The sequence below is a fragment of the Gambusia affinis genome, linkage group LG04 (assembly GCF_019740435.1).
Source record: "Gambusia affinis linkage group LG04, SWU_Gaff_1.0, whole genome shotgun sequence".
Classification (NCBI taxonomy): domain Eukaryota; kingdom Metazoa; phylum Chordata; class Actinopteri; order Cyprinodontiformes; family Poeciliidae; genus Gambusia; species Gambusia affinis.
The window spans coordinates 26,368,711-26,384,550 of record NC_057871.1 but is presented as its reverse complement, the minus strand read 5'-3'; the positions used below and the strand labels follow the sequence as shown (position 1 = coordinate 26,384,550).

General features: G+C 38.9%; 2 protein-coding genes across 3 annotated transcripts in view; one reads left to right on the top strand and one right to left on the bottom strand.

Annotated features, from left to right (window-relative positions):
• The window catches only part of pvalb7 (parvalbumin 7), a 38,029-nt gene that overhangs the window by 5,787 nt on the left and 16,402 nt on the right, over positions 1–15,840 (top strand). The window lies entirely within an intron of this gene.
• The window catches only part of ncf4 (neutrophil cytosolic factor 4), a 33,931-nt gene that overhangs the window by 15,026 nt on the left and 3,065 nt on the right, over positions 1–15,840 (bottom strand). For both annotated transcript variants that reach the window (XM_044115559.1, XM_044115558.1), the window contains exons 4-6: positions 11,461–11,531; positions 8,671–8,798; positions 5,024–5,075 (exon numbers count right to left, since the gene is read on the bottom strand). In XM_044115559.1, coding sequence (XP_043971494.1) covers positions 5,024–5,075; positions 8,671–8,798; positions 11,461–11,531 — 251 coding nt within the window. The remainder of the gene's footprint in view (positions 1–5,023; positions 5,076–8,670; positions 8,799–11,460; positions 11,532–15,840) is intronic.

Here is a 15,840-nt window from a genome sequence, read left to right as displayed (position 1 = left end):
AGTAACCGTAAGTTGATTACCTGTTTGCATCCCTAGTTTAAAGGTTTTACACAGAGTCCCTGCGAAGTTGAGTTCCCTCCTCGGTTATTTATTATTTATCTTGGGAAACGATCTCCATGTTTTTGAGGCGGATTATTATTATTTATCTTAAAGGTAGTTCTACATATTTGTCCATACATATTAAACCACCTCTTTTCCAATAATATTCATTAAAAAATCTGCAAAAAAAATCTGCAATGCCATATTTACTAGCATGCGCTGCATCAAGAGGTGTTTATTTATCCCGTTTCTGGCAGCAATTTAAAATGTGTTTTCTTCTCGAATTCTGCTTTTCTGTTCACTTGTGCTCATTTTCCTGACTGGACACACCGTGCCCCTGTCTTAAAGAGACAGAAACTCCCGCCAACAGCGAGCAGCTTGTCTCATTGACCTCGTTTAAAGCTCATAGTAGCACAGCTAACAACAATTACTCATATCGCTGTTTGGGGCAAAGCCTGGAATAAATCCCTGCGCAGTGGGAAGTGTTGCAGAGAAGACGGTAGTTCTCTGCAGTGACAAATGCCCGTGTTCTCCTGTTATCCATAAGGCTCAGACCAGCCATTGATCATTGCTCGGATAGAGCTTAATAGCTTCTTTCCAGCAGCACTGAGACCACACACACACACACACACACCCACACACACACGCACACACACACACACACAACATAGCCCCCCAAAAAATGCACAGAGGATCACTCACTTTTCCAGAGAGAAAAAAAAGACAGAGCTAAAATAAATGTTGAGTAGGCTGGCAGCTTCATGAGTGGAGTACATCAGTGTTTTACTTCTGTGTGGGAGAGAGGGTAAGACAGAGAGGAGGCAGTGAAATGAAGTTTGCCGATTAAAGACTCTTTCAGTGTGCAGTAAAGAAAATTTACTGCGTGTGTGTGTGCTTATTAGAGTCCCACGGTTTTTGGTGCAGCACAAGGTCAGGAAAGCTAAATGCTTTAGCGAGGGGATGAAGCACGGATAGTTCAAGAGCTTCACTTCACCTGCAGACACGCACTCAGCATGCAGGCTATTAGCCTAGCAGACCGAGCCGCTTACACAAGAGGGAAAATGTATACTGAGAGCACACTGACAGCGCTAAAGTAAGGGGAAGGCAAAATGTGCAAAGTTAGTCTCTTCCAGGTTTAAACATATGTTCATAGTCGTGACTGAGAGAAAGTGAACCTCTGAGTGGTTTTCTACGGTGGCCCTGAGGTTCAAACCACTAAACACAGCTACAAATTGAAACACACAACAACATTAACTAAGCCCAAGCTACAAATTAAGAAAACACAACAACAAAACGGTAGAGCTAGGTCCCAGTGGGAAACCTCAGACATCTCTGACTGGTCGACGCCACTTTTAGCTTCAGACACAGACTTTAATCTGGTTGTTGAAATCATGAACGTTAGCAACGTGTTGATGCTAACGTAGCCACTGCTATCCAACAATAGTTTGAGTGGGGGCATATTTGGAGGATGATTGAGTAAGTCTCTTCACCCAAATCATGATTTCCACACTTTGCTTCATCCATTCATGCAGAAAGTTTAAAACACAAAATCTTAACAGGAATCTTGGTCTAGTTTCTAGTGCAAATATTTCAGTACATTTGAATTAAGACAAAACTAACTTGAAAGAAACTTTTCAGCAATGTAGTTTTGTTTTAATTCAAAGGTTCTTGATGACATTTTGTATTTTTGCAGTGAAGAGCATTATGTTTCTTTTATATCCTAGACATATAAAGACATGGTATCTCTGGATTTTCAGTCATTATTTAGAAAAAACCCACACTGAAAACACAAGAGTTTTAGCTCAAATGTCCTTTTCAAATTGAATTACAGTAAATATGCTGAAAACCAGACTGGCTTAATCCATCTGATTATTCCCAACAAATTAATATCTTAATGTCTTCATGAGGACGGTTCCTCACTTTTTACTTTTTGATCAAGTTAACATGTTTTCAAACAAAAAACATTTGTCTTTTTAATAACATTTTGTGGTTCAATGCTCAGTTTGCAGAAGACATAGTCGCTCAACCATTGGACTTTATAAAGCCTGTACAGTTCCTTTCAGCTGCAGCCTTTTGAAAAGCCCACACATTAAGGACACACTGGTAGAAGGAAAATAAACACTTGCACAACTTTGATAAAGTAATAACATAGATTTAAACACGTAAAAAACAGTACACAATTAATCACTTTTTTTTTTTACATTCAAATGTTCTCAGCTCAGTTTTAAAAGTTAAAACTTATTAAATAACTTTGTTGTTGAGCTTATATGTGAATTTATTCAATATTTTAGCAGCAAATGATTGTTTTGGATTGAAAATATATTTTTTTTCAGTACATAGTTTTAAAAGAAAAAATTATCAATTACTATTTGTGGATTACAGACCCTGGAATTAATTTATAAATCTTAACTGAGTCCCACCACCAAGAAAGATAAACAGCTAGTTTATTAGCTAGATATCACATTAGTTACATAGCTCATTAGGTCGATAGCTAGACAGCTCCCTCCCTAGCCACAGAGTTAGATAGCCCATTAGCTAGACAGCTAGCTGACCAGATAGCTAGCTTACTTACTAGCTAGATAGCTCATTAGCTACATAGCTCATTAGCTACATAGCTCATTAGCTAGATAGCTAGGTGGCTAGATAGATTAACAAGCATCATCACTATGTCTTCTAGCCTACAGATTGTCTGCAGCATGTTTACCTTACTTTTGCTGCAATAGCTTCCCAACCAAACCTGTTCAGCTCTAAGGTGAATGACTGCTGCATGAAAACAGTTTTAGCAAAGAAGAGAACAATAATGACAGAATGTGACGAAGAGGCAGCAGAGAGGATTAAAGCTAGAAGGTTACAAAGTTGTGTAGAGAAAACTTGTGTGAGGGGCAAACAGAAGGACAAACCTAGGAGGAGTTTAAGGTGTCATGGAGAGCTTTGAAGGGAGAATGATGTAGAGGTAATGCAAGGAGAGAGCCTCCAATAAAAGGAGGAATGGATACACAAATTAAATTAAAACAGGAAGTGAAGCGAGACAGGAACGTTTGATGAGGTCAACAAGGTCACAGTGAAGTGGATGAAGAGAATTTCACTTCAAAATCATAAGGCCTGTTTGACGCAGGAGTCTAAAAGTTTCCACTTATCTTTTCTGCCTGTTATTTTGAGATCATTAGTGTTAAATTTACGGCAGGGCTTTTGGGATATATCACATGTATATGCTATGCTTTAAAAGAACCAAAATGATTAGCAATAATAGTTAAACAGGCTTTTCCTGAAGTGATTACAATTCAGTGACTCAATGAATTCACTTATTTTTAGTGTGTTCAGTCTGTTGGTGTGTGTGTGTAACCATTTTCACTGCAAATGCATCTGATATAAACCATGTTTATGTTTATGGATGACAGTTCAGCAGACCAGACTGACTTTTAAAGAACTTTGTTCCTACCAACCTTTCATAAGAATGCAGACATTTTTTCTGCCTCTTGTCTTGCAATCGTGAAAGAAACAATTATTATTATTATTATTATTATTATTATTATTATTATTATTATTATTATTATTATTATTATTATTATTATTATTATTATTATTATTATTATTATTATTATTATTATTATTATTATTATTATTATTATTATTATTATGTCCCCATGATTGGGGAGATATTGGCTCCTAGAGGAGTGGCTCTTCAAACCTAAACTATGATCGGATGGCAATTATTCTGAGGAATTGGAAGAAAAGCTTTAAAGGAGAAATCAAGTCATCCAACCCAACTTAGAAAGAATTGAGTTCATTGATTACAAGTAGTCAAACTGAGTTCATCCAGGTAAAAATATTTAGTTTCCATCTTCATGTTGAACCAAAGTAGATAAATTAAAGTTGGCAAATTTTAATTGATTACATGTAATAAATTAACTCAGTTGTTTGAAGTTGGATCTCATTTTCTCTTCTTTTTTTTTTCCAGTATAAATAAAGCGGCATCGTATTTAAGGGTGTCAATATTATTGTATGGTTAGTTCTTACGGCTAAATCATATACATTTTATTATTTTTTTATTCCACATAAAATAAGATTAAGAGTAAAATTACTTGTTGATTACAATTTTTACTCAAATTTGAGTGTTTAAAGGCCTTTAACAAAATGTCAGATAAAAAAAGTCCTGGATTGTCTCTTTGAGCATAATATGAAATAAAATAAGAAAAGCATTAACAACGCTATTTTGCTAATCTAGACTGCCTCCTGCTTTGTTCCTATTTGTTCTGCTGTGATTTACTTTATGTTTTATTACATTACTACAATCTTTACTTCCAAGATGTTTGGATAAAAACCAGCCTGTTGTCAGAGGAACAACCTTTAAACAACTGGCTGAAAACACAGAAATCTACTAGATCCTCCAGTAACCATCTTCTTGTTTTACCCAGAATCCACTCTAGATCATCTGTTTCTACAGCGTCTCGCTTTACAAGCAAATTCAAACCATATTTACACTCTGAATGTTTCACTAAGGCTTTGGAAACTTTACCCCTCCTGTTGTTATTTAATTCCTTTCACTTTTTTCATTTTCAGATTGTGTAGGATTTTATGTGCCGTTTCAAATTTCAATGCATTTCATTTTAATTTGCAGGAATTGTTGTATAGAATTAGCCTAATCGACTTTTTAAAATGATTTCTTTCCCTACTTGCCCCTTAAAACTTTTGTAGCGGTTCAGGGTTTAACTCAGGTAGTGTTTGGACTCTAGGTGTGTGTGTGTGTGTGTGTGTGTGTGTGTGTGTGTGTGTGTGTGTGTGTGTGTGTGTGTGTGTGTGTGTGTATCATGACTTCCACTGAAGCCAACAGGGTGCTGCTAACAGGATAACGCAGCATGTTTCTGGGTGATTTAGTGCATTCTGCGTGGTTGCTTTAACTACGAGGTTGCAGCTCTGTGGGAGGCGATCGTAGCCAAAGCAACAAAGAAAAAAACAGAAAAAAAATGCGGCCGCATGCATGTACCTCTGCCCTGGGGGAGGAGAAGAGGTCCATCTTTGGTTCTTTTACTGTCTTCCTAGAACACAAAGAGAAACGCAGAAAGCGTCACGCAACTGAACATCGTCTGCAGAAGACAGAGGTGAAAAACATGCAAACTGATACAACAAGCTTTTCCAAAAATAATCCACGGCTGAAAGTGAGAGGATGACTTCATGTGTGTATTTTCGGTCGGGACACCGGAGCGGATTAGACGTTCATGCTATTGGCTTGCCTGAAATCTGTCCTGAGAAATTAGATGTGCTGTCATGAGATTTGTTTATTTTATTTTCCAAAAATGCAGATACATTATCAGGCTTTTTTAAAATATATATATGAAATGTTTGGATGTCTTGGATTCAAATTTGGTACTGAAATTTCCTCGTCATTTAAAGAAATATGAATTTAACATCAAATCAATTTTTAACAAATCACTTATGGATTAACAGTTTACTACAAACATAAATATAATCTGAAGTTTTTATTCTTTCTTGTCCTTTATATATATATATATATATATATATATATTTTTTTTTTAAATGCAAATAGTTCACAGAAACTTTATATTTAACAAGGTAGGTGCAGAATTACATTAACATCTCAATGATTTGAAGAAAATCAAAACGCATGATGTTAATACGTCAATAATTGAATCAAAAACTGGTTTGCCTGTATCGTACCTGAGACCAACTAAATTATCTTTCTTGTTCAAAAACTACATTTGTAGAAATCACAGCGACTTCATGCTCCAACAAAAACAAAAAGAAAATAAACGCATCAGGTTGTCGAAAGACAAAATGCACACCGGTTTAAAAATAAACGTCCTATTTACCTCGAGAAGTGCCTCTGCTCTGAGGAGTTGATGGGAACGCCGAACGTGAGAAGTGGTTTCAAACATAGCAACAGTCTCAGAGTGAGACACTCAAAAGAGGAAACATCGGTTTCTTGAAGGTTTCCATAAAAAAAGGTCGATTTTCCTTTGAACTGGCTTAAGGTAAGCACAGGACAGGGCAGGAAGTCAAACCTTTGCATCATTTCCTGTTGAGAGAGCCTTCGCTTATTTCTGATTGGACCACAAGAAAATGAGCCAATGAGAGGCTCTGAGATCTGTTAGGTAAGAGGAAGGAGATTTTTGTGTAACTTTGCGGATTAGTAGTTTCTCTGCTTCTCAGCTCAACGCAGCCAGAAACTGAGAGGAATACGAGGAGATGTTGCTTTGCAGGCCTGTTCATACAACTGAACATTCACATTTTGGTCAAATTACAATTCTGAAGTATTTTATTAGGATGTCATGAGACAGAGCAACACAAACTGTTGTATACCCGTGAAGTGTAAAGCTACAGAGACACGATTCTCAGTATGTTAAAAAAAAAAGGATTTTATGATACACTTTATCCAATATGACTTAGCTTGAGCAATTCTGCAATAAAAATAATAATTAAGATTTGATAAAACAGTTGGAGATTGTTGTTCAGATAAAGGCTGTTCTACGAAGTATTTATTAGATGGATTAAAAATAAAAGGCAAACCACATTTTAAGACTACATGTGGGTAAAAAAAAGGAACTATTCTTCCTTTTCCTTCTATTTTACATTTCGACACAACTTCACGTTAGGTTATCAAATAAAATCTTACTAAAATCTTCCGTTTGTGAAAGACAAGTTTAAGGGGTTGAAATCAACAATGGCTTGTTAGTATTTAACACAATCTGTATTTTTTTCAGTCCTCTCATATTATCTTCAACGCCAGGATGGTTTAACTTCTAGGTCATTAACGTCTATGAGACAGAAATCAGCAATGTAACCAAGACCCGCATCCAAAAACCTGGAACTATATTATATTTAGAGAGGAAGTTCATGACTGCAAAGGTCACTGTTGCCACATTGCATGCACTGGGAATTATTGTAGAACTCCTGGCTGTGGGAAAGCACCCACACCTCCAGATTGTGCATTGGCTGGTTGACCAAAAGAAACCAGAATCCTGAGTGCAAAACATTCTCATGATGGTAGTATTGATTGTGGTGTAATAATCTATTTAGCAAGTATTGAGTGGATTAAGGTTAAGGTTAATTTTATGATAAAATAGAGATTTTCACATTTCTAGCAATCCAGAAACATTGAAACATTTTTAGAGGTTCTTGATACCGTCTGTTAGCCCCAGGCTCTGGATTTGGGGCCCAAATTCAGAGAAACTAACAAAGAAAAAGAAAAGACTTTGGAACTAGAATTGAAATAAATATGGCAAACCAGTGTAAACAACAGACTAAAGACAGGAAGAAGGAACTTTAACCACAACACAATGAACCCAAATCAATCAACAAAATAAGAAACAAAAGGATGTAGTCAGTCAAAAAGTACAAAGACACTAAAACCCACTACTAATGAGTGAAATGTCTTCAGACCCTAAACAAGAGCAGAAACATATAAATATATAACATTTAATGTAAATATAACATAAAGAATGTAGTGTAAAAAAACCCTGTCTCTAATTTACAGTGAAATACCGGCAGCAGAATTTTACCGTAGAAATACAGTATTTACCCTGGATTTTGGATCTTATGGATTTTACCATATTTTTTCAAAACATATTTATATGGTATAAAAACCAGATTTTACCATAAATTAGAGGCTTTTTTTATTATTTACAGTGTGTCAATTGTTCCACTAAGATATATATGTATTTATATATGTGGATATATGATTAATGAGACTATTTAAGGCAGGGCAGAGAAGTTTCTCTTCCACTGAAGTGACTGGAGTCGACATCATTCCAACATCCCTGTGACGTTTGGCTAATAGCTGATGACATCCAGCAACATTTACACCATTTGTCATGAACTCGAACTGAAAACCAAGACTTCCCACAGCCTCTTCAACTCTGAAAGCCGTTTTAGTATTTCATAATTCCTTTGGAAATGATCACAGGAGCTTCCTCATAGTTTGAATATTTGCTCGGGTTGTTCCTTTGTTACACAACAGAAAGTTGATGAGATTCCTAGAGAACTCTTAAAAACGCAGGACGCATTGAGATGGTTATTGTAGCCTCATTTGTCAGAAATAAACACAAACATATTTTGATTCAATTGATGTTTGTCAGGATAGTGACATAAGTGGTCAAAGTTTTAAAAATTGGCTGCTTTTTCAAACATTGTAAATCTAAACCCTGACCATCTTTCAGAGAAGTGTGTTTTGTAATGTACTTAACTCTGACCTACATGTCTTTAAAGCAAAAACAAGTTGCTAAACCCGAGGGTTGAAACGGTGTTGCGTCTGCAAATGCTTAGCAGAAGGTACTTTTTCAAAAATTGGCAGCAGGAAATTGTGGCAAAGACAAACTTTGTTCCTCGCAAATAGTAAGGGTGAAACATGTGACCAGATTTAAAATAATATCTCAGCTCCAGCAAACCAATTGACAAATAACTGTGACCTTTTCTGACTCACATGATCTGGTTAAAAATAATAAGATTAACAGATTAATGTCATCAGCGTAGAGAGTGTAACCTAGTTCCCCGATTCCCAACCAGAATCCAGGCACTGGTGTGTTGACTGTATTGTCAGGCTGCTTTAAACGCTGTTTTAGGCAATACTGTAACTCTGCTTCAGTAGTGCTTTTATTTTGAAAGTGCCAGACTTACACTTTGCGGGTGGGTGGACGAAGACGCCTCAGGGCCCGAGGAGCGTGCTGGCTGTCCTGTTCCGTCTGGTAGAAGAACATCCTGACAGTATCATCAAGTAGCAGCCATGTTGGAAGACCAAGCAGCCTCTGAGGAGAGAGAAATGAGGATGAGTTGAGGGGGGAAGTACTGAAAGGACGCAGTGCCTCCCTATCCTCAATGATATGACAAGGATAAAGGATAAGGATGAGGGAACAGATGCATGAACAATGTCACAAACTAGAATCATATTAGCGGTTTTTTTGGCACGCAAACTGGAATTAAGAAAGAAAGAATCTGCACACCTCTAGAATGAAGAGTACAGGGGGGGGGGCTTTCACAAAGGTGAAAAATTCCCCAATATATATGTATTTTTTTTCGCCATGTAAAATAATTATTAGATTATCTCTGTAGTAGTAACATTTTTCTGTTGAACCGTTTTTGTTATGTTTGTGATTTAAAGGTGATTTAAAGTGTTATGTGTTTTCCAGGCACAAAGTGCCATTTTATAGCACAAACAATTAACTAGGTCAACTTCAGTTGTTAGGAAAATGCTATATATTGTATATCAAATGTGACTTAAAAGAAATTTTACTTTGCAACTTAACGCTTGAAATTGGGCCTCTGCCTCTTTAAGAAACTCCTGCTCTTTCTGAAGCTCCACCTTCAGGAAGTCATCACAACATGGCTCCTTTGTTAACCCTTTAACATCGTTTTTACCAGTGTTGCCGTGAGAAGCAGCTCGTTTAATGAGCCCAGCAGATGCGCTGTTCCACCAGGTGTTTGCTAATTGCTGCTGGCTAGTCTGAAGGAGCTGAGTGAGGTCGTTGCGGGGCAGTGGCACTGTGTGAGGTGGAAGTGAACTGGCAACCCACCGGTTCCAGAACCACCTCCTACCACTGTTGCCACCTTCAGCCCATGCTCCACTCCGTGGTGGTGGACTGCTCTCTCAGGGTCAAGGGTCAGTTTTATTCATCAGGTCAAGTCTCTTGGTGTTCTGTTCATGAGTGACTGTAGGATGGAGTGGGAGATGGATAGACTGGCAGGTTTGTCAGCAGTCATGTGGGTGCCTCCCTGGTATGTAAAGATGATGAATTACCGGTTTGAGCTACATTCTGATCCTCCTCACAGATACAAGCAACAGACTTAGAAGGCTGGACTCAACCTTAGAGAGCTCAGTCATTTGGAGACAATTCTAAGTGCAACTGCTGTTGCTCTGCAGCTGAGGTAGATAAGGGGTGCTTCCTTCCTAGGCAACTTCCTTTAGAGGTTTTCCACCATATTGCACTTGGAGGATACCCCAAGGCAGAAGCAAAACCCAGTGGAGGGAGTATTTTTCCCTTCTAGTCTTTAAATGCCTTTAGATTCCCCAGTGAGAGATGCAGCATGTCACTGTGAAGAACCATATCTGTTCTTGTTAACTCTGCATGCCAACTTTGACTAGGCAAAAAGGCAGCAGATGGCTGGATGAATAAATTTGTAGTGAGTCCAGGTGTCTTGAAGAAGGGAAACTGGAAACAGTATAACACTGAACCGTACTGCACCATCTTATGCTTTGGTTGTTTTCCATAAAAGTGAACTGAAGCATAACTATGCTCTTAATCTTCTTTTTTTCTTTCTCCCCTCCAGGGGGTCTTTTTGTGGGCTCTAGTCTCCCTTATATGACAGTAGGCTGACAGGAAGGGGGGAGAGAGAGGGGGGAAGACATGCGGCAAACGCCGCCAGGTCCGGGTACCGAACCCACGACGGCCGCGCCGAGGACTCAAGGCCTCCAAATGTGGTTGCGCTATCCCCTACGCCACCACAGAACGCCCATGCTCTTAATCTTTTAAGGAAAGAAAAACATATGTTTAAAACTCCTATAGTCTTAGCGTGACATTAAAGAGGAGCACAGCAAATGTCACAGTTGGACAGCAGGGAAGTGGAGGGCTTGTCCAGTCAGACCATCAGTTCCCAAAACTACACGACAACAAAGAAAAACCTTGTAGAAGCGCACACGGGGTCAGTGTGACCCTGTTGGACCGCCCACTGAGTCAAAAACTCATGGGGTCCAAATGATGGTCTCTTTAGACCACATTAAAGTAGTCAAGGACAGGATTGTCACGACTCTTCAGGAGTAACAAGAGCATTGGGTTTGCTCATTGCAGCAATGGGTCCAGTGAAACTCACATGGTTTGGAACACCTGACCCATCTTCTGGCATCACCATCATATTTGCTGGTGATGCCAGCAAATATTTGAAAGGCTTAACGACAACTGCAATGACGGGAAAGGGCAAGGACAAGGCAAAGTGGAGCGGTGGAGTGGATAAAAACAGAGGAGATGACCAGCATTACAAGTGCAAGGCAAGCAAAGGCGATAAGAGTGTGAGAAGTCAGAGCAACGTAGGTTGTAGTAGAACAAGAGTAAAGGAGAAAAGAGAAGAAAGTGAGTGGGAGAAACAGAACCTGATTGTGTTTTTAGCAATGGAGCAGCAGCGAAACATGTCAAAAGTCCAACAACTAAAGTCAGTCAGACGTGATGTGGGCACAGGGCAGAGCAAAGAGAAGAGAGCAGAAACGCCTACATGTTGAGCTCCATCTCCAAACCACTGCTGAAATATCTGAGTCGGTGCTTATCCACCTACAGCATCGTTCTGCCCACTAAGATGTAGGTTTCTGCATCGCACGGCGCAGAAGACTGCGAGCGCCAGCAGTTCCTTCTCCTTTGAACTAAACGTGAAAAAAAAAAAAGAAAAGAAAAAGCGCTTAGCATGAAAATCAAATGTGATTACCTTCATGTACGTGTTGAGTTCAGGTATTCGGCCTTCTGCAATCTCCTTTTTGTTGCCGATGTAGATTTTTCCTGGAGTCAAAGTTAAAGGTTCACAAAGACATGAGAGGAATTAAAAGGCTTTTTCCTTGCAGACGTAGCCTATATGGGAGCAGAGATTGTTACAGTTCAGGTGTTTTTCTTTATGTTTGAGATTTCACATGACTCTCAAGTTACCCCACGTATCATCTGATGTACTAAGGCTGCATAAACTGTGGATCATTGTCAACATGTTACTGTAAATCTAGTGAGCAGAGGTTACTTTACGGCAGCTTAAAAAAGTACATTGCCGTCTTACAGAGTTGGTAGTGATTTATTTTGATGTGCCTTTTCTTGACGTACCATACAGGAGTGCTGGCTGGTTTCATATGCTAGTGTAGTTTTGCTCTATAAGAACAATGTATGAAGATGCTATCCTAATTAATTGGTTGACTTTACTAAATCAATCCAGACTGCATCTGGTATCAAAGCAGAGCGACTCCACTAACGGAGTAGGAACCTGAAAAAGCTGCGTGACCCGAGTTCACCTGAGCTAAAGGTCACAAACTGATGGGTGCACATTCTTCTGTAAGAGGCTTTTATTTTTATTTTTTTGGTAGAATTTATTATTCCAACAAATAGAGCAAATAGTTTATGCCCCAAAGTCCAAGTCAGGATTTTGTCACATCAGGATGAGACCATCAAACTACCAACACAATGTTTGACGTTTTGAGTTTGACAAAGGTAAACAGTTGTTTGCAGCACAGTGTTGCTTTTTATTATATTTTTCCCTACTTCTTGCTGTTGAACAGGAGCCATTTTTATGACTTCATTTATTTCAGAATTTCATCCATCCATCCATTTTCTAACACCCTCGTCCCTGATGGGGTTGGGAGGGGTGCTGGTGCCAATCTACACTGAAACGAGAGGCGGGTTCACCCTGAACAGGTCACCAGTAGGTCACAGGACAACAACCATACACACACACACACACACACACACACACACACACACACACCTAGGGAGAATTTAAAGAGACCAATTAACCTGACAGTCCACATGAGATGTTTTGGTGGTAAATACACGTCGTGTGGCTAGCGACATTGTATTGTTGGTTTGGATAGTTTTGTATTTATTAATGTATATTTTTTTACCATTAATGTATGGAATTGCTATTTTAAAAACTGCTTTTTGTAATTAATGAGGTCAAATTCATCTGATATTACATTTCCATCAGGATCTGAGACTTGTAACAAAAAAACAAACAGAAGAAATCTGAAGGGAGATGAATACTTGCTTTTTACCACCCAGTAGCAGTTTTAGCGATATGAAAAGTGTCGTTTTACAGAAATAATATTGTTTTTAAAGTCAGACGGCGATTAGACCAAAGAAAGTATTAGCATGCCAACACGATCCAAGCAAAAATTCTAAATTGTATTTATTTGTTAGATCTGAGCACCATCCTACGAGGTTTACACTTTGATAGGTCAGCGTGCAAATATTGGACCGTAACAATGGTCAAAACATCCATCAGGTTGACTTTTTTTCCTCTGGATCAAACATCTAACAGGAAGTGCAGAGGTGTGTTTTACTCAACATGACATTCAACTAGTCCGGTGGTTTGTTTTCAGATTCGTCTCAGATTGGCTCTGATTCTAAATTGTTCCCCAGACATTCATCCATGTAGCGATGCTGTCTAATTAAATCCTCATCTAGTCCTCATCCACCCCTGTGGTTTTTGGACATGTTGTAATGTCGGTCATCCTCTGTCCTCACCAACTGGGAAGTGGGGAAAGAGGAAACAAACAGAGGCAAATTCTGACATCAACGTCTTCATGTTCTCCTCCCCTTTAATCAGAGAAGCCTAAACAAACGAAGGAGAGTCTGTATAGTTTTTCTTTTAGCCCGTCTTCCTATCAGCCCGTTCTCCCCACTGTCGTCCTTATTCCCTTTCCATCCTGATGAGATCTGGCAGTCCAATTAAACCAGCAGACTCCATAGTGGCAGCTGCTATATCAGAGTTATTGGGAAAGTAGAACTTTCTTAATATAGTGAAACACATCATAGCCTCAAGGTTTTTGTGGGGGGGTTTTAAATCGGTTACATTGTTCCCAATAAAGACGTTTTGACTACAGACTTTCAAAGAACAAACTGGGTTAAAGAAAGATCTACATTTCAGCGTACGTCTTGCGGATGTTTTACGGGTCGCGTCCCGATGAGAGGAGAACCGGGGGCGGACCCAGAACCTGACGGAGGAAGTAGAAATCGCTTCTGACCCAGAAACACATCGGGTCAAACCAAGGGGGACTGAGAGCGACACTGGGACTTCATGTAATGTGAACGTTTATGCAAAAATCCGACCACTTTGTCCAGAAAACACGATGTCAAGTTGCTTAAGTGAACTGTGGTTTTATTTTGGGTAAATGAAGCCTTAAACCAAGACGAAAGCCTCGTACGTGTTGTTGTTCACTGCATGTTAACGACGTGGGTTTATGTAGTCCACACGCACACCGACCTCCACCCTCAAGATCAATGCCACCAACTTGGAGGCGCCGGCTTCTTATTGGTTCAAATAGTGGCTTCCAGGCGTAATCAATGTTGATGACAAATCCCAGAAAGACAGACTTCTGGAAAAACGACGAGCTGAACGAAGGCAACGTAACGAGGACACGCCGTTTCTGATGGCGGCTCCTAAACTTTGGGATTCTTTGCCTTTGAAAATTAGAGTGGTGCATCTTCACTTCACCTAAATCTCTTCTCCTGATTGCACATCCACACCTCAACAAACTAACCGGACTATCCAGGCAAATGAACAGGATTAAAGTGGACTAAACAGGCCCAGTGAGAACGGACCCTAAAGTCTCCATATATTCTTTGAGTGTCCCGTCCATCCAGGCATTTTTAAAGGTGGCTGTTATCAGAACCTGCCGGCTTTGAACAATTTTTACATTTTGTGAAAAGTTGCTAAAAGTGAGATTTTTTTTTTGTTTGTTCTCCTAGTATGTATTGACAGATTAAAATATTTTGAAACAAAAAAATCTTTACTTAGTGGCAAACAATAAAAAGAAAGCACAGCAAACAAAATTTACAGGAGAAAGTTTTAGGTTGGAGCAACAGAGGTGAGTGATGCTTTTCTGCCAAATTTAGCCACAATTTATTTATTTTTTTATAGTTTTTGCCATTGCAGTTCCTTTCTACAGCAAACAGTCGTCCCCGTTGGTAAAACTTTGAGCTTGTCCTGGTTGAAAAGCTAAAACTTCTAAATCCCAGTTTGGGTTCCAGTTGAGGATTTAAATGGATATATTTGATTTACAAATAGTGACAAAAAGCGTTGAACACACAACTAATGGCTTCATCTGCTTTTAAATTTGCGGTCATGATGTTTTGATGATGTGGTGAGGAAGACTTTTTAGAGAATCTACTTGTCTCTGAACGCAGGAAGCGTAATGGATAAACATTTTAATGTAAAGGTTAGAGAGCAGCAGGGCTTTAGCGGCGCGGCTCGAAGCGTTTCCTCTTTGTTCGGCCGGCAGCAGAAGAAGGAAAACAGAAATTAGAGCCGCCAAGGTGATTACACTTCTTCTTTTCTTCTCCAGTAGTAAATGTTTTGATTCCATTAGCAGCTGCTAATGGAATAAAATGTTTTTATTAAATTTTGAGGCATTTTTGCAGGTTGTTTTTTTATTTTTCTAAAAAAAAATAAATAATCAAAACAGATTCAATGAGTAATGAAGTAAAGCATGGAAAGTATTCAAACAAATCAAAATAAATTAATCCTCCCGTAAAAAAAGAAGATAAATAATGATGCTTAACTTACAAGGTCAATCAGGAGGCGAGTGTGTGTGTGGGAGGCGAGTGTGTGTGTGGGTGTGTGTTGGGAGTTGTTGGTGTGTGTTGGGAGTTGTTGGTGTGTGTTGGGAGTTGTTGGTGTGTGTTGGGAGTTGTTGGTGTGTGTTCTTGACTCATATTCTGGGAAATGCTTTTTTTTTTTAGCATTTTCTGAGAAATCTGCAGTGGGAGGATCGATGAAAACTTCCCTGGTGTTCTGGACTTTCAGGACGAATTGTCCTCACCACACAGAACTTTATTCTGCATGTTGCCACTCGCAGTAAAACGTAATCATATTTATCTGTTCTTGTGTAATATATTCCATCCTTTTGGTTATTCACACTGTTACATTAAAGTGGGCTGAGCAGACAGGACATTTCTAGGAAATGTTAAGCAAGATGAAGTCCTGTTGATTGCTATTAAGGGAATAAAACAATAGATTGGCACAGATTTCCTTAATTATGGGTGATCTGTGATTGGTGATACATCTAAGACTGAGGTCTAAAAATCAGCCACTGTCTCCTTTCGCTCTGCC